The sequence below is a fragment of the Lissotriton vulgaris genome, chromosome 8, assembly GCF_964263255.1.
Source record: "Lissotriton vulgaris chromosome 8, aLisVul1.2, whole genome shotgun sequence".
Classification (NCBI taxonomy): Eukaryota; Metazoa; Chordata; class Amphibia; order Caudata; family Salamandridae; genus Lissotriton; species Lissotriton vulgaris.
The window spans coordinates 809,154,075-809,179,246 of NC_141696.1; the positions used below are offsets into that span (position 1 = coordinate 809,154,075).

Below are 25,172 nucleotides of genomic sequence, written 5' to 3' on the forward strand. Positions count from 1 at the left end.
AGCAGGTTGAGGACCTCTATTGTGGAGGTATATGGGGGTGGGATTGACACGAGGATTACGGGGATGTCTTTTTCTTTATGCCACAATGCTCTGATTGTAATAAAGAGAGGTCACATGCCATAAACCAGTGTATAAGAGGCCAGGCCTCCGAGAGGCTGTTAGAGCACCTCGAGACGATACCTTGTTGTCTGATCTGATGTGTTCTGCTCCGTCGGAATAAAACTTCTGTTTCCTGCCTTCTGGTCTCCGGCGCCTGCCTCATTGCTTGGTAAATTTGAATGGTACAAGGGCGGTTAGCGCCGGGCAAATCTCGAGAAAGGTCCTAGCCCTACCTTTTTCCACACCTTCTCCTCTGTCAGTCCGGGTCTTGGCAGACTTGTGAGGAGAGGGCAAAACAACCTGTGCTACAGGGCAAAACAACACATACTGACAAGCGGCTGTCACAAGGCTGCTGTCTGCACGATTCCAGCTCTCCTCTGTATATATGAGAGTGTAGCACACAGATTTGGGAAGGTAGGTGGGTTGGATGGCACAGAGGGTTGTGGGGTGGGGTGGGAGTGGGTGGCAGCATTCCAAGTATTTTTTTTGTTCATATTTAGATTTAAGCATGGGTGGTCAGCTTTCAGAGGGTGGTGAGGGGTGTTTTTGTAGGTCAGATCGTTATTTACCTAATTAGGTGGGGATATATGTCGAGGGTGGTGGGTGGTTGCTAGTGGCAGGAGGCCAGTTTTTCATTTTATTCATTTCTTAATATTTATGTGGGCAGGTTATGATACATATAGATACCTAATTACTCTTTTGCCCTTGCATACACATTGGAAGTACAGGCAGATGATTTGGGGGACAATATAAAAGGATTAGAGGGTCAATACATGACATAAAAATACAGATGGCTAGTATGTGATTAATGGGGCTGTGTTTCACCTTCTGCTTGCAGTGACATCACAAACAACTTGGGGGTTACTATCCTCTATCTGATGTCATTCAAAAAACCTTAATGACAAATATACCACTTTATTCATAGTTACCCATCTCTAATTCAATATAGTCATTACAGACAGTGATGCAAAATAGTCAGGTGCAGCTTCATTCACGTATTCACGGGCATATTTATCAAGATATCACGCTGCGCAGCAAATCACCTTGCTGTGCTGCATGATGGCGAAAGGGCAGGAATGCGCCATACTTAACAATATGCACACATTCATGTAATTTCCTAAAGCTGGCGCACAAAGTGCTGCCTAGCACCAACGAAGGCACCCATGCACCATGGGGCAAGGGTGCCTGCGTTGTGAGCAGGATTATTTATTATTTTTGTCTAGCATGGGACTCCTTCCTGCACAAAAACAATCCTGAGAGGCATTTTCCTCTTTCTATGTATGCTGCAGAAGGCAGCAAACATAGAAAGAGGAAGTCAAATGAAGATATAAAGATATTTCTCCTCGCTACGTCTAACCTGGTGAAGCATAGCATTGAGACGCATTCCCAGGTCTAGCAGTGCTGGTAAATCTAGGAATGCAATGAAATACATGGGTGGATGTGAAGGCACGCCCACGCTCCACACAGGGAATGCCTTCCCAGAGCAGAGAAATACAATACAGTGATTTACGCTGCGTTGCTTTACTCGGGATTTATCAAGCCATGCACAGCCACACAAGGTCGCCTTGCGTGGCTTGATAAATTCGACTCCAGGTTTGCGTCACCCTGAGCAAAGAAAGGCCTACATAAATATTTCCCAGATGTAAATGGCGGCAAATGGAGTTACGCTAAGACTTCTTCAAATATATTATTGCTATGTTAGTAACGTCTTTCATCATTTTTTAGCCTAAATGAGTGATGTTTTTATTCTCCCACTTGTCAGTGGTAAGGTCTGGAAATAATTCTAATTGCTTGTGTTTTTTTACACATTTGACCAATAGTGAGACTGTACTGCTGTCTTGGAATGTAGTTTACTTTCACTTCAGCATAGGCATTTTATTTTCTGTTTCAAGATGAGTAACTTTAATCTTGACTTTGCGCTTGAAGACAAATTATGGTTCAGTAGTAGTTTTTGCTTGCCAAACCAACCATAATAACTAAATATGAAACACACATTTATATAGTTTTTACCCTCGAACAGCGCTGATTTACATTTAAGGTAAAGAGTCCTCGTCTGCTTTTTTAGTAAAATTGTCACTAGCAAAGACAGCCAAAAATAAAGAAATCTTGGAGTACCTATTTTGGGGGCGCATGCAAGACTGATTTACCTACCCTTTGTCCGGGTCTGTAGTCGCACGACGAGCAAAAAAAGAAAAAAACAATGAATTAGGAAGTGGTCGGAGTAATTATTATGGCTGAGCTTATTCAAGCTCCATATCCATTGCTATTGCACACTGTTTCCGCACACAAGGTCTTACAGTGTTTGTCAGCTTGGAATGCAAACATCCTGATTCCCGTAATTAAAATAGAGACGAGGAGCATTTATCTAATGATGGTCCCCAAGCTCAAATATTTGATGAATACGTTTGTCAGAACTGCTTTTCATACCCTGGAAAGAATGTATTTCTCTAATGACTTCAGGTTGGGGTTACAGGTGATATTGGATCTAGTCAGTGCTTTAAATGGAAATATAGAAGTGCAGGTATTCGTTATTTAGAGTATCTGCTTCCTCTTGAGAAATTACGGTACTCTCCCATCAAATGTATTGTAGCACTGCTGAGAAGTGCAGGTACTCTCCCATTCAAATTAAAGAAGTGCGGGTACTCAGTACTGGACAGTACCTGCCCATTTAAAGCACTGTCTGGATCAAGTCTCCTTGACCCCATCCTCCAGTCTTCTTGAAGTTTTGTAGTTAACAACAAGAAGGGACTACTCTTATTTGACTGCTCTATTGCTTGGCTGATGTCTAGGATATCAATGTCTCTGGGCTGTTGATTCCAGAATCTTCCAGTTTCCTGAGGGTATGGCATTTGTTGAAGCTGTGTTACTCCCTGTTCCATTGAGCAACTGTCTACTGTTTTAATTACTGAAGTAGGGCTTTTCCGAGACAGTTGTATACCTTTAATTTCAAGAGTGTCACAGCTCATCCTTCTTTCTGTTTTTCTTAACAGTTTTGACCAGTTTTTTTCTCACATTTTTCAAAGCTCTTCCTTTGATGCCTAGACTAGACTCCATCAGATTTGTGCCTACGGAGCTCTACAGTTTTATTTTGAATACACAAAGACAATAAGGTATTCATTTAGGCTCAAATGCAGTACGGGTAGGTCTCTAAAAACTGCCATAGTGGTGTTTCTCTGTAATCAGCATGAAACTTCTCTTTAATTTAGCCAAATAGTACAGGTGAGGGTTGGGACATTAGGGGCCAGATGTATCAAGGCTTTTGCGACTCGCAAAGGCTGAAAATCGCAGAATTTCGGCCTTTGCGACTCGCAAACGGCCGTTTTGCGATATTTCACATGTATGAAATAATCGCAATTTATTTAATCGCAATTATTTGCGATTCCTTCTTTTGCATAGCATTTAAGGAATCGCAAATTTTGCGATTCCTTAAATGATATGTATGACACATTTTTGGTGTGCGAATTTGTGCAAAAAAATCGCATTTTACCATCAACTTGTAGTTGGTGGTAAATTGCGATTTTTTACATAAATGCCCTAATTGTCATTTGTAAGGGTGGCATGTGACACTCATACATGCCCATAGGGCATGTATGTGTGCCACATGCACACACATGTAGATTTGAGGGGTGCAGCAGGGTGTCTTTGAGACACCCCTGCACCCTTGAAATAATTCTCAAATTGCGATTAGCAAATTGCGAATTCGCAATTTGAGAATTACTGCACAATCATTCCTATGGGCCTCCTGGCCCATAGAAATGAATGGGAAAATTATTCCTTAATTGCGATTAGCAATTTGCTAATCGCAATTAAGGAATTTTAAGGAATCGCTAAAAAATAGCGAAATTCTACATACATACCATTTTGCACTTCTCAAATAGCGATTCCTTAACAATCGCTATTAGAGAAGTGCAAAATGGTTTCTTGATACATCTGCCCCTAGGAGTTTGTGAAAGTTGCTCAAGTTGTAAATTGTGTCCTCCTCATCCAGAGTTTGTCCAATATAGGTCAATGAAGGCAGGAACCTAATGTCCACATATCCACATAAGGTAAATTTAAATCATCTAAATGCAGCTCATTTATAAATTAAGTGATTCTGCTGAACTTCTGGCACAGACCTGGCCTTCGTGGACCTAAGCTGGACATCCTTGTGATAATTCATAGATCCTTTAGAACAGACCAACACATGGTCCCAGACTACTGATTTCTCTGATCTCTTCTACTACAGAAAGTGATTTCCCCACTACGGAGCAGGATAACAGTCTAAGGACTAAGATTGTAACTGTCACTATGTTAAGTGATTTGTACTTTCTTCGCTTATCCTAGGACAAATACATTATTTCCAACTTAAAAATATTTCACATAATTGGATCAACAATGAGAAATGTGTATTTCATTAAAAAAACAGCTTTCATACTGGATCCATTGTATGATCTCACACTTGTGCTCTCAATTTCTTGTAATTTCTCTTTTATTCTGCATGCCCTCATTTCATTTGTTGTTTTGTTCCATCAAATGTTTCTCTTTGTAGCATATCATTCAAGCAACACAGCATCAGGAACAAAATCAGAAAAATCAGGTTAGTTTTGCACTACAAGGTGTGTAGCAACACAAATCACCATCAATTGATTATTCAACTGGACATTGTCCAGTGTACTTCTTTTTCACCATTGCTAATCTCCACCATCTGTAATTCTTTATGTCCGTTTGTCATTTCTTTCTGCCACTGTTGATGGTTTGGTTTTTCCTCTGATCATTGCTGAATGTGATTTGAAGTCTCCATTGGTGGTGGTTGGGCACCGGGTGCTAACACCAACAGATTGTCTCCCTTGTGAGATTAATAATCCTCACCATTCATTGATCTAGCCTTTACCAAGATGCCAACAGTAGTTGATTGTTATGAAAACCATTCTATTTTCTAATCATGTAAAGCAGGGATCATTGTGATCCATAATATACTGTCAATTTGACCTCAGTACAAGGAAGGCAGTGAAAGAACAAACTGAATCTACCGTAGTGATGACCGCCATATCAAATTCTCTTCTGTTTATTTTAAGGGATCCCATAAAAGGGTTCCCAGACTAGAACTGTTTTGTTTGCTTTTGCAACGGAATAGTTTCTCGCTATGCCCAGTTATTCCGCTTCACTCTATATATGGAAAAAGTTGACAAGTAAAAGGCATACAACGATCGAGGTTGATTAGAGCTTTGTTCTGCTCTGGCTGAACTTACAGATATGCTGTTTGAGTGTCTATCCTAACGGAAGCGGATCTCAAGATGAAGGTGTTTTAAAAGTTGCTGATTTGTGCTCTCCCCCCAGGTGACCATCCCCTGTGTAGCATCCCTATTGAGAACATACTGGCAGCAGAGAAACTGGAGGAGGAATCATTCAAAATGAAAAACGTGAGTGTTCTGCCTGCTACTTTTGTATGTAGTTGTGCATTTTAAATTATTTGTACTTTTTGTATTTATTACTACATTTTGTAGTTATTCATACTTGTTATGTTTAATTGTACATTTTGTGAGATTTGTGTTGTAAACCTTTAGAGGGTAGGAACATGTGTGGGACTCTGGTTTCTTTACACAGTTGAGATATACAAGGATGCATCGTCTTCCCCCCTTCAATCCCCTCATCTACTTGCGAGGATAAACACTTTTTATTCAGTCTTCATTGTCGGAATGTTTTTTATTTCTGTAGACATTGCAATAATCCTCTTTGAACAAAACGTTCAAGGTTATATTAAACAAGTTTATTGGCTCATGAGCGGTTATCCATTCCATAGAACATTATAACATGAAACAAATACATTGGTAAGCACCTTCATAAAATAAATGAGTACCAATCTACTGAGATGTAAGGTTAAACAACAATTGTAAAATAATCAAATCATAGAGACCACTGAAGTCTCTATGATTTGCATGCATGATTAATATCCACATTTCAAAGAAAGAAAGCTCCTAACATTAGACAACAGATCTATTCTAGCATAAGGCTAAGCATTTATATTTTATAGAGTTCATCTAATGCTAGTATTTGCAGGAAATTTGGTTACAATGTTTGTCCACACCCCCTTCTTTCATGCTCTAGTCATTGCTCAGAACTGGTAGACACCAAAGCACTTTGTTCAGCATTGATCTATTTCTTTGAGTAGAAGCCCTGGGGCCCTGGAATTCCATCTACACCATGGCCCTGCCACAAGCTTCCAGAGCCATGATGCTCTTTCTCTCGCCAAGGAAGCTAAACCCTACTAAACTTAGCTTGTGTTTCAGGGGTTTTCATGGTTTGAATGCAAGATTTCTCTGGTGAGGTAAAGGATTTTGATTGCCCCTTTTGCTCCTTGTACTCCGGCAAATGATGATTTTCAAAAGTGTTGTGGAATGTGAATCTTGCACATCATGTTTCTCTAAGGATGAGGCTCTACCTACCTCACAAGTATGGTCTTCTGTGATTAAATATGGTACAGCTTTGAAGAAGTGCCTCATGTAGTTGTGCTTTACCTTCAGAATCTCAACTGCAATCTTCATGTGGAAAGAGTAAACCTCTTTTCTTGGGAACCCCCATTTCTGGTAAAATGGTTCTCAGTGCCCCAGTCCTAGACCAGTTATTTCCCTGAAGAACCAAAAGCTTAAACCTGCACTGGAAATAATTCAAGTTTATTGTCTGAGCATTCTTACACTGTAGCATGCTTCCAGGTACCTGCAATTGGGCCTACAGCAAAACCTTCTGTAAGATCAGCAGTTCACTGGCAATTAAATTGAGTGTGCTCAGAGATAGAACATATGTCACCTTACACCATGCACAGCCTCAAAGGGAATATCTCAGAACGTAGTGCAACTCCCTGTTCCACTGGGCACCTACCCACGGTTATCTTGAGGCCTTCAACCCTTTCCCAGCATAAGCACAGCAATGATAAGGACATCAATCTAACACATTTCGATCACTCTTTGATCAGGGATACATTAAATGAAATACTGTTTATGTACGATTTGAGATATGGTAATGAAATTGCCCAAAAACCAACCCCTTTTGCCCCCACATTTATTGGCAGAGGAGTATTTACTACAATTGATTTTATTATTTCCTCAAATAGCTACAGCCATAAGATTAAGAGGCTAAAGACTATGGAGTTACCATTAAGTGACCATCTGCCGCAAATAATGGACGTTGAAAACCCATTTCTTGAGCAGCATGATGATGTGCTCCCCTTATGTACAGTTTCTGATGTGGTCCTTGGGAGACAGAATGGGTATTCTCTAAAATGGGGTAAGGTGGTGCCAGAAATGTTCCTAGAAAAATTGTTGAATGTCTGTTCGGATAGCTTCACGATTTGTTTGGGCGAGCACTCTAATAGCGAACAGATTATAGAGCATTTTAACATTATAGCTTCCACAATTAGAAACAGCTTGTGGGTTGAGGCAGAGAATCGGGCAAAGGGTAATAAAAGTTGGTTTGACAAAGCATGTACAAGGGCACTGATTGATTTGAAACATGCTATTCATAGGACACCCCGAGATCCCTTACAAATAAGAGCCTTCAGGAAAATATACAATGAGGTCTAAAAAAAATAGGAAAAATGCAATAAAAAAGGAGGCCTTAGAAGCTGTATGTGCAGCGTCACAGTCCAAGGATGCATCTGCTTTTTGGAGGGCCATAAATGCCTCCCTTCTCTATGACAACTGCAAGGCACGAATGGAGATTGCTATCGTTGAGGAGGATTGGGTGGAGCATTTTTCTAACCTCTATAGGTTCCAAGATGAAAGCCCTACTATAGGTCCTATTACAATGGGTAAAATAGGGGCAGGGGATGAGAAACTGGTGATAACTCTGGAGGAAGTTATGTCGGGTTTGAAAGCAACAAAGGGAGGCAAGGCCGCAGGTCCTGATGGGATCCCAGCAGACCTGTATAAAGCAAATAGCGAGATCTGGGGCCCCATGCTATTACAACTTTTTAATGCAGCACTAGCAAGGGGATTGAACCTGTCTTGGTTTACCTCAGTCATTTTACCGATATACAAGAAGGGAGATAGGCAAAACTGCGCATGCTACAGACCAATCTCCCTCTTGGACTCTTCTATAAAAATCCTTGGCAGAGTTATCCTGGCAAGACTCCAAAGTTGGGCTGAGGAGAATGAGATAATGAGTGACCTACAGTTTGGATTTCAGAAGGGCATAGGAACAATTGAACAATGTTTAAATTTAATGATTGTTCAACAAAAATATACCAGGGTAAAAGGTGAACGCCTGTACCTTACGTTTGTTGACCTTACGTCGGCATTCGACTGCGTGTCACACGTGAAATTGTGGGAAATTCTAAAAGGGTTGGGCGAGGAACATCCAATCATTTGCTTTTTAAGAGAATTATATGCAGGAGCCACGGCATCGGTACGTTATGGAAAGGGGGGTGAATGAAACAGAAAATTTGGTGTTGGACGCAGTGTACGCCAGGGGTGTGTCCTGGCTCCTTTTTTATTTCTGGTTTACATAAATGGACTTGAGCGACATTTGCTGCAGGAGTGCAGGGATATGCCTAGGGTTGGTAAAAGATCAGTCCCTGCACTCTTGTATGCAGATGATGCAGTCCGAATGGCACGGCCCCCCCTGGCCCTACAAAATTTGATAACATCTTTCGAGAAGTTCATGTTGAGTTTAGATTTTAAAATTAATTGCAGTAAAACCTTCTCCATGAACTGTGGCAAAAGAACCGAAAAGCAGATGAGAAGAATGTTCATAAATAACGTTCCTTTGGAAAATACCTCCTCTTTTCCTTACCTTGACATTTTGTTCCATGAATCGGGGGTTTGGACAAGTGCAGTAAAGGCCAGAACTCTTTTGTTCCTAAAAACAATAATGGCCTTAAAGAATTTTATAAAAAAGCTGGGTAAGAGACCGATAAGAGAAAACCTAACTATATATAATGCCACGTGTACATCGGTAGCTTTGTATGGCTCGGGTCTATGGGGGTATTTGAACATAAAATCCATTCAAATAGCCGAAAATAAGTTTATGAGGGATGTCTTAACAGTACCACAAAGTGTGGCGACTTATATCTGCCACATTGAACTTGGACAACCTCATATATCAAATATAATCAGAACACAACCCATCCTTTTGTGGCATAGGGTGTGGACAACGAATGAGTGTGTTCTGAATCGGGCTATGTTGCAGGATGTGTTAAAATTGGAAAATGTGGGTAGATTTGACTGGCTAGATTACGTTAAACGTTTTCCTATTGAAATTGGTTGCCAACAATATTATGATGATCTGCTCACTATGGTTAATATATCCAGGAAATTGTTGATTAAACTGTGTATGGAATACCTCGAGGAGAAGAGAAGGCGAGATGAAATGAAGAAAAAGACAGTTACCTCGCATCTCCTTCTAATAACTGGCGACAAGATACAGCCATATTTAACACTACCGATGTCCAATTATGATCTATTTCTCTTGACCCGTTTTAGACTAAATATTGTTTTTAGACTCTTGTCCTTCCCAGAAATGAATTCATGGTCTCGAAATTTGCCTATGTGCCCGTGTGATGAATCCTCGTCCCGATCTGATATCCATATTTTATTTTTTTGTAAATTTTATATTTTACCACGTAGAAAATTCCTTATCCCAATTCTCAAAGAAATGAATTTAAATAGATGTCGCCCAGCATTTTTAGAACTTCAGAGAATGGACACTGTTTTAACTGTTGCAGTAGTTTTAGGCTTTTTTAAATATGATTTTAAATTGCGGAAAACAATTGGTATTAATGAAATATAATAGATTGGTTCCTTTTTAAATTTTCCCTGTGTAAACCGTAAATCATGTTGTGACTTTTATGGTTATTGTCTTTTAACCGAATAAAGTACTTTTTGACTTTGACTTTGATAAGCTGATGCAGTTGGGCAGGAAAGTTTTAATCTTTCAGGTCAGCGCTGGAGTAATCCCAAAAAGAAGAGCAGTATATTTGTTTGTTCTATGTTTTAAAAAAAGCACCCCCATCCAAGCATCCGAGGGGGGGGGGCAGGACTATGCATGAGACAATATGCAAGAAGGCAGACATTTTTACATCTTGGTTCACAATCAACAAAAGGGCCTCTCTGGTCACCAATGGTCAATTAGAAACCACTTCTTCCTCTATGGATCACATTATGTAATTTTCTCTTGCCACATGCATATAACAGCCTCAGGGTTAAGCTATTGTACTCTTTTGCAGATTACATAAAATGAGACCCAACTGCTGGGTGAAGGGGGAGGGGTGAGAGACTCTTTGTCAGCAGATTTACCTAGGCTTTTCACCTTTTGTGAAAACGATGTTAGGGGTCATGATCCGTGGGCATTTCCTAACAAGATCCCCTTCATGCTTCACAGTTCTTTCCAGTGCAAGCCTAAATATTTAGCTTATAGTAATGACAGGATTTCCATTTTCGAATGAGTGCATTAAAGGCAGTTTTGAGCCATATTGGATCATTCTGCCCGACAGATCAATGGTTTACCCGAAGCCTGACCCTTTTCTTCCATACTCTTAGTGAAGTCCTTGAAAACCAAAGAAGGCTTGTTTTGGAGGCAAAGCTGCTCAGTTTGTTCAAAACATTTTTGTAGAATCCTTAGATTAAGTTATTCCTTAATAGCCTGTGGTGATGTTACAGCTGTGTTTACCAGTTTTGCTTGGTCCTGACAATGGCCCTGTCCTCCTTGGCTAATGGTACCAGTTGTTGCTTTTGTACTGGCCCTCCCCTTGCAGGACACAACACATTCTGCCAGTACTTTCCCTACAGGGGCAGGTTCCTGCATCAGTGCCTCCAAACCCTGGCTCCTTCCACTCTGATACCAGTGAATCATTGGAGTGACATGAATATGCCTCCTTTCAACGCATGCCTTTTCCTCGCAGGCTATAACAATACGGTTGTTACAACAACCACGTTGTAACAACGCATACCATTACCCCGCAAGTCATAACAACGACTTGCTCTAGGGGGGGCACTAGACGTTGTAAATGTAAATGTAAATATGTATTTGTAAAGCGCGAACTAATCACCCTTATGGGTCTCCAGGCGCTGGGGGCCGTCATAGAAATTAAGCAAGCTATTGCCCAGAGTCACATGGTGCTAAGTTGATCTGCTGCCAGAGCCGGGGATCGAACTATCAACCCGTGCTCCAAAGTCAGCTGCCCTGGCCGCTGCCCCACACCTCTCCAGTGTTGGAATAGTATAATTCACTATTCCAACTCCAGTCTGTGCAACAGTAGGGAAATGTTGGATGTATATCCAACATCTGCTGACCCCTCTGCAAGTTGTTGTTATGACTTGTGGGGTAATGGTATGCTTTTTTACTACACAGTCGTTGTAACAACCGCGTTGTAATAGCCTATGGGGAAAAGAATCCGTACCAAGTGACATGCATGAGCTCTGGCCCAGACTCGGTGCCTGTTGTAATGAATAGTAGAAAAGTAATATAGCTAAATGAGAACATGCTGTTCCATGCCGTTGACAGTAACACTGTTGTCATCCTAGGGGGCAAAACCAGGAGGTCCATCCCAGGTGAAGAAACAGACCGTTCTCTGAAAATGAACATCTTCTTACAAGAAAACCTACTTTGTTTGGCTATGACAGTTTCGCTATGCCTCACTGCTCTGTTGATTTACAATGATTTAGTCAGCAAACATAGGTTGCCTGTGTCAGTGGCCCATTTAATCTTCTCTTCCCCTTTTGAGTGCAGTTGTCAGTTTGGCATCCTTGAGCTGGGGTAAAAAGGCTGCTGCACTTACTAGTTCACACATGAACATCCAACTTCATGTGACCTCTCTTTAGCAGCAGTAACCTGATTGATGTGATACTGCCCATGATCACGTTGGGTCCATCTTAGCTGTCTATTGGTATGGCAAGAACTTGTGATTAATGTTCCATACTGGATTCTGGATCCTTTGGTCCCCATCTCAAGTGGCTCCTCTGATTGTGGACCTAGGATCTTTGAAAGTGCGTGACCTAGGGCATCTTCAGCTTCAGGTGGTCCCTTCAAGCATCCTGGAGCAAGGCATTTTGTCTCGCTTTATAGGCTTTCTCTCGCTGTGAGGGGAAATAGGGTGTGGGTGTAGTCCAACAACATATTCTGTATCACCAAGCAGGGAGAGAATGGGTTCCATCTCTCACTCTTGCTTGTGCCCTCCTCCTTTACTGTGAAAGCTGCCAGGGGAAATCTTGAAATGCACCCCTTTTTATGAACATATTAGGGCTTTGTACATCCATCTAGCAAAAACCTATATTCAAGCAGATTTTCTAATTGGGTTGATACTCACGCTTTATGGTTGGGTTGTTGTAAGATAATGCACCCTCATTTTCATAGATAATGCACTCAGTTAGTGGGTGTGTTTGCATCAAGTGAAATCTCTAAATGACCGGGATAACAAAGTCCTTCATGTTCCTCATCAGATAGGATCAAAGTTCAGTATTTGCATTTCTTTTTCTGCCTCTTGTCCCCAAAATGGCTTACAAGCTATGAAGAAGTGATCAGTGCCTGAAGAGTCTGGTGGGCATTTATTGGCACAATCAGTTCTGGTACTTAGTCTTCCCAACCCCGTCTCTGCTGCCTTTTTGCACTCTGAGCAGAGATCTTCTACACCAACAGTGCAACTGGTGCCCCAGCCCTCCCATTAGTCACTGAGCTCAGCCACTTAGTACAGGAAGTATTTATTTACATCCAAATGTGTTGCCTCTGTGGAAGGTTGGTCACAAGTGTCTAAGATGTCATCACCCACAATCAAGCAACTATATTTTTGTTACTAGACTATATAGAAAGCAGTTTACGATCCCACCTGTCTTGTGGTCAGTAATTTTTATTCGTTTTTTTATTTAGAGGAGAGGGTTATCCTGGTGGAGATGTATTGGACCTACCTGGGAGCAATATGTGCTTACAGGAATCCGGAGGCTGTATACTTTTTCCCTACATAACTGTAAAAAGCTGTTATAAATGGTGACCAACTAGTGAGCTTGAATGGGAGAATGGACAACCACATATTTGATGGAAATCAATTCTTCCCAGTGAATCAGTTAGTTTAATGGGCAGATCATACTTTGTATCATATATGATTTTTTCTCCATGGGATCAGATGGTCGTGAAATCACCTCCTTTTTTCCTCCCTAATATCTGATCAAAATAATAAGACATTTTGTTAGTGTCCTTAGTTTGCCAATGGCAATAGCAACATACAAAGGAACACCGTTCAAAAGAAACCATTCATGAGATCCCATGAAGAATTTTATTTTTCTTCATTTAACTAAATTATACCTTACTTTGTGTTACAAATGACTAAGCAAATATGTATATAAACTATAATGATAGCAATTGAAATGAATAAAGCAGCCTTTGAAAAACGTGTAACCCAAGATAATAAACTAAAAATTCCCAGATGTCATATTGTCCTTGGTGTCTGCTTAAAAATCAACATGTATTTTATTCACTGTTAAGAATATGAATAGTTAAATGATGAGGTCAGATTTTCTAATTATTAAGGGTAAGAAAAATCATCGGTTAATAGTCTGTGCTTTCCAGGGAGTAGCGATGTTAGATGAAGGGATCTAGAGGTTCAGGAAGGTGTTGGTTGAAGTCTTAAAGGGAAATTCACAGTAAGTAAGAGGCAAAGTATTAAATCCAGAGATGTTCAAAAGTGTTGGGACAGATAAGATGTTTGTTATTGATTCACAGAATTCCAACTCAATTAAAATGTCTATTAGTATCAGTGTTTGTAGAAATAGGAGGGGCGTGAACTCTTACAAAGTGATATCCTCAAAGCAGACTACAGACTTCCAGCTTAGTTTATCTAGACTGAATACAAAGTATTTGACATCAATCACTCAGTTTCAAACCATTCTTTTGGGTTCATCGTGCAGGAACCCAGGATGTTTAGATGACTTTTGTGATTGACTTAGTGTCCTGAAAAGAAGGACTTAATGCCACAGCTTTCCTAGGGCATTATGCTCTATATAAATGCAGTTAGTAATACTAAAGATAGAGCTTCATTTTGATAAAGCAAGAGGACATCAAATTGGTTGATAGGCTTGACATTCGCATGGGAGTTTCTTGCTCTTTTTAAATCAGGGGTGTCCAACAGCGGTGGAGGAGGACTGGACTTTTTCAGGTTATTAATATCGCCACATATAATTACAGGACATACAGTGAATCTAAACTGAACACAATTATGCTGTCTGTGGTTATCCTGATAATCTGTGGTGTATCCACCTTGCTGGACCTTTTTTGGCCATTAATGCTGTAGATTTGCACATACTTTCCTTGTTTACGATTCTAATCTGGATCTATTCCTCTGAAAATGATCTTTAAATCTTGTGCCACTTTAACCGTATATACTTTAAATACCATGGTGATGTGACATACCACTTGGCAAAATATTATAGTCTTGTTGGCAGTTATACAATAAAGAGACTCATTTACAATCTTGGTAAATGTGATGTATATGCTGAGTTAGTCCTACTTTGCCATTAGATTTAACACACTTGACCTGATTATCGGATGAAATCCTCTATATGTAACAATCGCTGGCTAGGACTTGAGATGTTATTAGTAAATTTCAACTTTATATAGGCAGATATTTATGTGTGGTTAATATTTTGGCAAGTAATTGTTTTGACCTGTGTGTGTGTGTGTATATATATATATTTTAATATAAATATAAATATATATATATATATATATATATATATATATATATATATATATATATATATATATATATATATATATATATATATATATACACACACACACGTACACACACACTAAGGGGTACACCAAGGTGGTGTCCTGGTGCCAACCCTATTTCCATTATTTATTAAAATTGTTGTTAATTATTTTACCACCTATCCAAATGACGCCCCCGCACTTGCCGGAATGAAGGTACCCATACTTATGTTTGCCGATGATACCCTCATAATTTCAAAAACACAAAAAGGGTTGCAGAGCGCACTGAAAAGATTGGAGGATTTTTGTGGAGATCATGAATTATTGGTCAATGTGGAGAAAACCAAATTCATGGTTCTCCACAAATACAAAGCAATAAAAGGGAGGGTCTTCATGAACAAGGTCCAACTCGAACAGACAGATGGATTTATGTATTTGGGGATCACACTGGGAAGGAAATTTAAAATAAAGCCTCAGATCGACATAATGTCCCTTAAGCATTCACAATTGGCAGGAGCATTATTGAAGGAGCAGAGGTTGTCTCATACAAAACCAGTAGGCCCAGCACTAAAGATAAATGACACAAAAGTTAGGGCCTCTATATTGTATGGTGCAGAGCTTTGGGGCTTCAATAATCTGGCACCCTTAGCTACAGCCAAGAACAAATTCTTGAGAGACCTTACTAACTTCCCGCAATCTACCCTTCTCAAGCAATTATATCTAGATTTAGGTTGCTGTACAATAGTAGAGATAGCATGGTACAGACCTCTAGCATATTGGAGAAGGCTCTGGTCTACCCCAGAGCTGATATATTCAGTGCTTAATTTGTAAAATATGAAGTGCAGGTGCTCACAGTCTTTAATGAGGTTACACCCACTTCCTGAGCTCTGCCCACTCCCTTCAGTGGCCCCACCCACTTCCCCTTTATTGGCTCCACCCACATCCACAAGCCTCAACACCTCGGCGTCACCTCCTCCCTTATTGAGTTCCGCAAGAAGATGAAGGGCTGGCTCTTCACAAAAACAACTCAGGCACCTCACACCTACACACCTGCCCAAATCCCTGGATACCTTCCTGGGTAATTAGTGTGCTATACAAATCAATATACCATAATATAACATATTGGAAGCCTATGACAAAAACTTAAAAGTGAACTCAAATTAGAGAAAGGTCATTTGAGGACTTGAGGCAGCTTTGCAGACAAAATAAAATGTGCTTGCACTGTGCTGTTTAAAAGAAAGAAAAGAATGAAGGAAGGAATACATTAAAGAAGGCAGTAACACATGCAGGCAAGAAGAGGAGCACTGGAGTAAAGAAATAAATAAGTAATGGATGAAAGAAGGAGGAAATAAGAAAAGAATGTGAAAGGAAGAAATGAAGGGATAGAGGGAGAAACACACCATGTATGTTTGTAAAGCACATCTTCACTAGAGGGGGCCTTGACACCAAATTAAAAATGTTATCATCCAGCTCAATTGCACTAATGTTATCTAAAGATGAAAGACTGAGTGGCCACACCAAGAGTTCGATTTATGACCCTGAGATAGAACACAGATTCCTGGAGTAGATATAAACATATGTGCAAGAAGGAAAACATTACAAGGGAGAGTGAGGAAGGAGGAGAGGTCTAAAGGCAAATATAGATGCGGTAGACAATGTGAAGAGGAATGTGGAAAGCAGAGTTTGGGATTCCAAGATTGGAGTGGAATGTGATGAGAAGGAAAAGTGAAAAGAGGAAAAAAGGCAAGGGAAGAAAAGCGAATAGGGGGAGCGGAAGGGAAAGATGGAAAGGTGAACAATGAAAAGCATTAATGAGGGAAGGTGGTGATTAAGAGAAAACGCAGATGTAGGGCAGAAAGTGAAGTAAGATTGGAGAGAAGTGAAGGAGTGAGGTGTGAATGGGAGGAAGAAAAGCAGATACTAAGCTAGAGCAAGCAAAAAGTACACCTATGATTTATTAAATATATAGTCATTAATTATATAAAGTTGAGAGGTGACCGGATTGTATCATTCTTGGCCTGCCTCATCAATGCACAGCAGTGTTGTCCAAGACACACAATAGCGATTTTTTAACTGTTAAGTTTTATGCCATAAAAAGATGTTTTGTTAAGTTACAATAGGTATTTCTGATAAAACAAAATGAAGTGTCAGATATACCATTGGGATTACGCCTTGATGGAGAACCACACTCTAATGCTTCAAACAAATAGTTCTATTACATGATCAGACTATAAGTCGCAAAATCCCACTGCCACCTATTTACAAATGAAGTCAGACATTCAACTCCATTCAGACAGGCTTCCACACATACTTTTTAACTAATAAAGCACAAAGTTCAACTGAGTCTGCCGCCTGTGCTATATTAGGATTGTAATTTATGATCAGCGAGTAACAAAAGGACGTCTGTGACAAAAAACAGAAACTCTGAGCTATCCACATAATATAGTTCTGTCATCTGCATGGTACATGTTCTACATTACCCCTCTGTGCTACAGTCAAAACTTCAACTAGACAAAACTCTGATCTCTCTCCAACAGGGACATAAACCTGTAAGGATGCAGCAGGGGTTTACGGGACATGGGTCTTTGGAGGTGAAGAGAAGGTGTGGGGCGATAGATTTCAGCATGCTTGTGGGGGTGGGGGAGGTACAGAGCGCCCAGCACACTCTAGCCCCTCTGATAGCATGTTTTGAATCAATGCTATTTTTCTCCAGGTCAAAGCTGAGAAATTCCCTGTGTATCCGCTCTCTGGTTAGGGGGTGATTGGGAAAGCCTCCTGGTTTGAGTGGCCAAAACTGAGAAGGGCTTTGCGGTCTCACATGCGAACTCAAAGTATGGCTACTCAGGGCCCAGTGCATGCTTTAATACAAAGCAATGGTGGGGAGGGGTGCTCTGAGAATGAGGGAGGGAACCAAGGGGTACTGTAACAGGAGTGAGCGAGTGTTGTTGCAGGGAGAGGCATTGTGATACAGAGGGGTAGGGGACTGTAAGCAACGGGGCACTGAGATACAGGTGAGAAAGGCACTGTGGAGAGAGGGGCACTGGGATCGTGGGAGAAGGCCACTGTGGAGAAAGGGGCACTGTCGGCGGTAGCAGTGGGGCACTGTCACAGTGGCAGGGATGGGAGGTGTTCTTCAAGGTGCTTGTGGCTGCAACTGTGCCCATTGCAGAAGGGAGAGGATGGGTCTGATAGAGACGTGATGGTACTGGGACAGGTAGGAGAGTGGTACTAATACACTGACTAGCAGGAAGAAATGTTTTCACTTTCAGACCACCCTCAGCTGCTTCCCGTATTTTGTTATTACATTGCAAGGCCTTGTCTGGGCTCCTGAGGCAGGCAGCTACTGGGCAGTTTCCTGCAGGTCCCACTGTGCAGGAATTTATCGATGGTGTCCCACGGCCAAGCACTATTCCGTCACCTGTAGGATAACAGTTGTGTGTAAAATAACGCACACACAACTCACCTAACCTTGCAGCTTTGGCTACACTGGAAAGCGCAGACTGCTGGGTAGCGCAGCTGAAATTATGCTCCCAGTTCATCGTTCGTGCAGTTTATACTGCGCATGACACAACACACCTGCCCTTTCCCCACCCTGAGGACCAGGTGCACTGGTGTTCGCCAAAGCAAGCACACTAGGAGCATGCACCAAATCTGAACGTACAGCTGCACAAGCCTCGCTTGAGGCTGGGGTTTTTTAATGGCCTGTGCACAGGGCTGGCTGTGCATGGGAGAAAAATTCAATAGACCCGGCCCTGAGAAATAGGTGTCGGTGCTCAGCACCTGAAAGCACCTGCACAAATTAAGCACTATGCTAATGCATTAAAAGATATAAGAGGGGCAGACCTATTGTGTAAGATTCCATGGTTACAAAAAATAGTGTGCACTAGTAAATATGTGAATGAGCCATCTGTGGGTAGACCCGGCAGGCAGTTTGTTCCCATCCAAAAAAGATTTTAAGGAACAGTACTGGACCATGGTTGAAACAAACAGTTTGAAATCCACCAAGGACACCACCCTGTCTGGTATCTTCCTGGAACACAAACAAGATAATTAACCCTGTGACAGAAAGCTTTTCCACCAATTCAGGGTGGGTACAATCCCTGTTAAATCGTTCACACACAAATGGAACAGCTCACTGGATAACAAATGTGTTTCCTGCCCTGAGCAGGTTGGGACAATTCCCCACATTCTATTTGTGTGTCCAGCATACAAGCTCCCCAGGGATAAATGGTTAAAGCCAATCTGTTCCAATCTGGGCACCAGATCTAGTGCTGTAGCTCTTCGTATACTAAAGACCAGCCCACAGGAGTCCATAATGATAGCCATGGCGAAATGTCTGAGCTGGATGTGGGGTATTCGAGACAAAAACATTAAGAATTAAGAATCAAACAAACAGCAATTGTACCCAAGGGGAGTTGTGTCTACATAGTTGTACATACCATTTGTAGTATTGGGCCACGTTCGACAATTAATTTGATATGCTTTCTTATATACTGCAGTACGAATAGGAATCATTTTGAAAAGGAAGTATACACATGAATGGTAGCTAGGCCAAGCCGAACGAGCAATGCACTTGTTTTACTACTAAATCATAGAAATGTAATTAATTAACTTTTTTGCTTTTTTTTACATTTTATGTTACCTTTTAAACAAATTTTGTATACAATGTATATTACATATATAGAGCTTCATTGTTTATCTCCTAATGTATCTATTGCACTTAAAAGTTGTATATATAATTGTTTTTTGTTACGATGTAACACTGTCCATAAAATTGTGTCTTTTATTCTCTCCAACAATCAAAATAAAGACTGCTTTGACTTTCACTTTGATATATATAAATATTCTTTTTTTAAATGCTAACCACCGGACTGGCCAGATGAGCAGGGCACAGCAAGGTCTTTGAGGGGAGGTTCTTGTTCCTTCCATCATATGATCTTCCTCTTGTTGTATTTCTCAGACACTGGCTGAACTTCAGTGTCAGTGGCTGCAGTTTCTCTGTGGTTCTTCTCTGTGTGTATGGATGTTTGTTTAGGGCTTATGGGCCAGGAACACTGGCCATTGTAGTCTCCACAAACACCTCAGTTCTTCTCAAATATTACTAACCATTTTTCTATCTTTGCATTTGCTACGTGACCTTACGCTGCATTCAGATTTGAAACAAATACACCTGTGACAGAGGTGTTCTTCTTAATTAACAGATGTTCCAGGTGATTCAGCCAGAGCGAGCTCTCTACATACAGGCCAATAACTGTGTAGAGGCCAAGGACTGGATTGATATCCTCACCAAAGTCAGTCAATGCAATCAGAAGCGCCTCACTGTCTACCACCCTTCAGCGTATCTCAATGGACACTGGCTGTGCTGCAAGATTACCTCAGAGAGTGCTCCTGGCTGCACGCCTTGCACGGGGTAAGGGTGTTTTCCATGCTTCATTTCTAACTATAGTTTCTGTCAAAGGTTTGGAGCTTTTGCAGTCACTTCAGAGCCAAAATGCACACCAGACTAGAGTATGTAAAAGACAATGGAATGTCACACAAAAGGGTAGTTAATGCATTGGAGATCAATTCCTTAAGGCCCAAAGTGTTTTTCACTGTGTGCTTAGCCTTTTGTATATTTTCCAATTCTTTACTTTTTAATCGGTTCACTGACATATCGAAACAAAAATATTGTGCTACAAAAATATTTTGTCAAAAATATCGTTCACAAATATGTCTTTTTTCGATACATATAAAGGTAAGTACAAAAATGTTGGAAAAAGTATCGTTTTTCACTACAACACCGAAATATATCTACAAGAATATCTTTTTTTAATATATATATTTAAAAATACTAAATATTTTAACTTGTAACTTTAATATAATGTTAATTAAGTTTGTCTAAATAATATTTACAGACATATATAAACATATACTTATATATTTATACAGAAAGGAAGCCAGCACTCATGGGGAAAGAAGAAAAACTTGTGTACTGCTTTATGAGTTACACAGAAATGTTTCAGCAAGCGCCTTTGTCAGCCTTGCATTTATCACGAGTCCACCCTCACGTAGCCAGATATCCACTCGTGAGTGCTGAGGATCTTGGTGGCAGCAGGAGCAAATATATATATAAAATAAAATAAAATCGATAACAAATAAACAGGAATATACTTTAAAAACATTGCCAATTTAATTAGACATACCAAATGAACAATAGAAAAAATACCTTTTACTAAAATATCTTAACAATAACACACATTTCGATATATAAAAAATGTAAACTGAAATACACAAACACATGATAATATATAATTAAAGAATATTAACAAAACTATTGCATTCTAGAAATAATAAATATACTGTTCCCACTCCAGTATGTGCAACAGTAGCTAAAGCCTTGCACTCAGGAGGGGTAACATTTACTATACCCACTTTAGTTGGTGCAACAGTAGGGAAAGTGTTGGACTCTGGAGGGGTACTATTTACTATTCCCACTCCAGCTGGTGAAAACGTAGGGAAAGCGTTGGACTCTGGAGGGGTAAACTAAGTTAATGCCACTCCCATTCAGTGCAACATTGGGGAAAGTGTTGTACTGCGGAGGGATAACATTTACTATTCCCACTCCAGCCTGTGCCACAGTAGAGAAAGCATTGGACTCAGAGGGTGTCTAATTTACTGCTCCCACACCAGTCAGTACAACTTTAGGGAAAGAGTTAGACTCAGGAGGGGTAAAATGTACTATTCCCACTCCATTCGGTGTAACAGTAGGGAAAGTGTTGTACTCAGGAAGGAAACAATGTACTCTCCCCACTCCAGTCTGTGCAGCAGTTAGGAAAGCGTTGGACTGCAGAGGACCAAATTTACTCACCTCACTCAAGTCAGTGCAACTGTAGGGAAGTTGCTTCGCTTCAAACACTTACCATATTTTAATACATGTGTAAATTGAATAAAAATATAACATTTTTTATATAAAAATTATATATATATATATGGTATCATTCAATAGTATGTTTTCAGTTTCCATGCATTGAAAGCATTGAGCACAGCCATTTTTGCGCACTTTAAATACCCTCCTTTATGTCAGAAACATGTCATGTGATCAAGCTTCAAGGAGGAAGTGAAACGCGTCATGGCGGATTTGCTGGGCGAGCATTTTTGCACAATAAAGCACTGAGAAATTAGCACCAGTAATACGAGTCTGCCCGTCGTCATTTGCTCGCGACGGGTGTTGATGTGTGGCGAGAACTCTCCTATATATATATATATATGTAGCTGAGGGTGTGTCATGTATTTAAAGCTGGACTCGTACCTGACACAATATGTGTTGTTCGTCATTTCCCTGAGGAAGAAGGAACAGACCTTCGAAACGCGTCGGAACATTTTCAGACGAACCCTCGGCCTCTGAATCCTCGGAGGCTCTCTCATGGACCTTGAAGCTATTTAGCAGGCCGCTGAAGAATAAACGCCTGTCTCTAATATACCCCCGTGAGTGTGGCGTGTTTTGTGAACACAGGAGCTTCAATAATTCAAACGGTTCCGCCACCGTTCACCGCACCCGCCTTCAAGAGTGCATGGGCATCTTGGCAGAAACAGGAGCCTAGCAGTGACACTGCACATGCCTAGCACCGCCACAGTACTTGCCTGATATGGAGCCTTGACAGGGGATCATACAGATTCTAAGGATACCGGATATTTACCACTCCTTCTCCACGCTCAGACGGTCAGTGATGTCATGAGTGATGTCACTGACCATGTCATGAGTGATGTAATATGTGACGTCATCAGCAGTGCATTGCACGCGCAAGTTATAGTGAGTCCAACTAACAATAACGTGGGAATTTCAATGGTTTTATGAGAGTAAAATTTCCACCTAACTATAACTGGTGTGAAACCTATGGTTTTTTCAGTGAATATATATATATATATATATATACATATATATATATATATATATATATATATATATATATATATATATATATATATATATATATATATATATATATATATATATATACCAAACACCACAGGAAACCCATTTGAAGGCAGCCACAAAAGGTTGAATTAAGCACTTTTTAATGGAAGTTCGCTGGCAGCTTAACACAACTGAGAAAAAACCTCCTGCAAAGTCCAGCGCCAAACGCGTTTCGAGAGCCTCCTGCTCTCTTCCTCAATGGCATATGTTGCAGTGAATACCAGCGCCCGTGCTGATGCACCGTTTATCTTGATCACCTGTCCAGGAAAGGCGTGGCCTCTACCACGGCCTTCTGGATATCGTAGTTCCTTTAAATGTCCCCAGTGGGTGCGCTTGTATTCACAATAAAACATTAGTATTTTCCAAGTGGGCTGAAGTCCTCAAACAGTTGCTAAACTGCCCTGCTTCGTACCTCCATTGTGCACGAGCGAGTGTCTCCCTGTAAAGGCACCAGCTCAAAACCTTTTCCTTTTCCAAGATCGGACCCGTCCGGGAACCTACTCAGACCATGCTCTCGCAGTGGGCTGTCTTCACGACCGGGAAACAGCCGTTTTAATTTACCAAACACCACAGGAAACCCATTTGAAGGCAGCCACAAAAGGTTGAATTAAGCACTTTTTAATGGAAGTTCGCTGGCAGCGTAACACAACTGAGAAAAAACCTCCTGCAAAGTCCAGCGCCAAACGCGTTTCGAGAGCCTCCTGCTAAACTGCCCTGCTTCGTACCTCCATTGTGCACGAGCATGGTCCTGAGTAGGTTCCCGGACGGGGCCGATCTTGGAAAAGGAAAATGTTTTGAGCTGGTGCCTTTACTGGTAGAGGCCACGCCTTTCCTGGACAGGTGATCAAGATAAACGGTGCATCAGCACGGGCGCTGGTATTCACTGCAACATATGCCATTGAGGAAGAGAGCAGGAGGCTCTCGAAACGCGTTTGGCGCTGGACTTTGCAGGAGGTTTTTTCTCAGTTGTGTTAAGCTCCCGGTCGTGAAGACAGCCCACTGCGAGAGCATGGTCCTGAGTAGGTTCCCGGACGGGGCCGATCTTGGAAAAGGAAAAGGTTTTGAGCTGGTGCCTTTACAGGGAGACACTCGCTCGTGCACAATGGAGGTACAAAGCAGGGCAGTTTAGCAACTGTTTGAGGACTTCAGGCCACTTGGAAAATACTAATGTTTTATTGTGAATACAAGCGCACCCACTGGGGACATTTAAAGGAACTACGATATCCAGAAGGCCGTGGTAGAGGCCACGCCTTTCCTGGACAGGTGATCAAGATAAACGGTGCATCAGCACGGGCGCTGGTATTCACTGCAACATATGCCATTGAGGAAGAGAGCAGGAGGCTCTCGAAACGCGTTTGGCGCTGGACTTTGCAGGAGGTTTTTTCTCAGTTGTGTTAAGCTGCCAGCGAACTTCCATTAAAAAGTGCTTAAGTCAACCTTTTGTGGCTGCCTTCAAATGGGTTTCCTGTGGTGTTTGGTATATATATATATATATATATATATATATATATATATATATATATATATATATATATATATATATATATATATATATATATATATATATATATATTACCTACTGGCGGTCGCCAGTAGGTAGTTATAGATAGGATTTTTTTCAATGTTAAATCTCAAAATTCTATTTGGAATTACTTTGGCACCGGTTGACGAATCTGCCTGAAAATTTCCTGAAAATGGCCTCGTCGAGCTCCGGTCCTTCCTTGAAAGTTTGGGGGGGATACGTCAAGCGGGGGCCGAGATAAAAGGGGGGTCCCAAAACGCGTTTTCCCCATGTAAATTTCCATAGGGCGGTCGATTTCACTTTTAGCCCGAACGGCTGAATGGATTTCCAGCAAACTTGGCAAAATTGAAGGGACTGGTAGCCCGATGTGCCTTTGCTATGTCTCAAGATGTGTGCTGCAGTGGATTTTGAGTAATTTACGTTCAAAAAAATATATATATCTATAGGCGCTCTCCGGTGCGCGCACCGGAGTGCGCTCCTGGCGCGACACGCGACTTGTGCGCAGAAAGCTGATTGGCTCTTGGGTGTCTGTAAACATTCTAAACAGTCTGGAGCGGCTGCCATCTTGTGTCTCGGTAAAATCGAGACACAAGGGGTTTGAAAAAAAAAGGGGCAAATGACCATAAGGGGGAAGAGTAGACCCCCTCTGACCCCCTAGGTTTGATGTGGGGGCTAAAATAGGGTCCTGCGGGGCATTACATTTTTTATTTTTTTTTTCGTTTTGCGCAGGGGAAGCGCATGGTACGCGCACCAGCGAAGCACGGGGAAAATCCAGGACCATATTTATGAAGGCCTTGCGCTGCCAGTTTTGCGCCGCCTGTGCGTCAATTTTTGTGACGCACCAGCGGTGTAAAAAAATGCGCATTGTTACGCAATATTTAAAAAGTGACGCATCTATCTAGATGCGTCACTTTTTAAATATAG

The 25,172-nt window shown here is 41.1% G+C and overlaps 1 protein-coding gene across 2 annotated transcripts in view; it reads left to right on the forward strand.

Moving 5' to 3' along the window:
* The window catches only part of RASA3 (RAS p21 protein activator 3), an 897,341-nt gene that overhangs the window by 773,733 nt on the left and 98,436 nt on the right, over positions 1 to 25,172 (forward strand). The window contains exons 20-22 of one of the 2 annotated variants that reach the window (XM_086934683.1): positions 4,628 to 4,675; positions 5,416 to 5,498; positions 19,974 to 20,182. In XM_086934683.1, coding sequence (XP_086790809.1) covers positions 4,628 to 4,675; positions 5,416 to 5,498; positions 19,974 to 20,182 — 340 coding nt within the window. The remainder of the gene's footprint in view (positions 1 to 4,627; positions 4,676 to 5,415; positions 5,499 to 19,973; positions 20,183 to 25,172) is intronic. The other variant, XM_086934684.1, reaches the window with a different exon arrangement.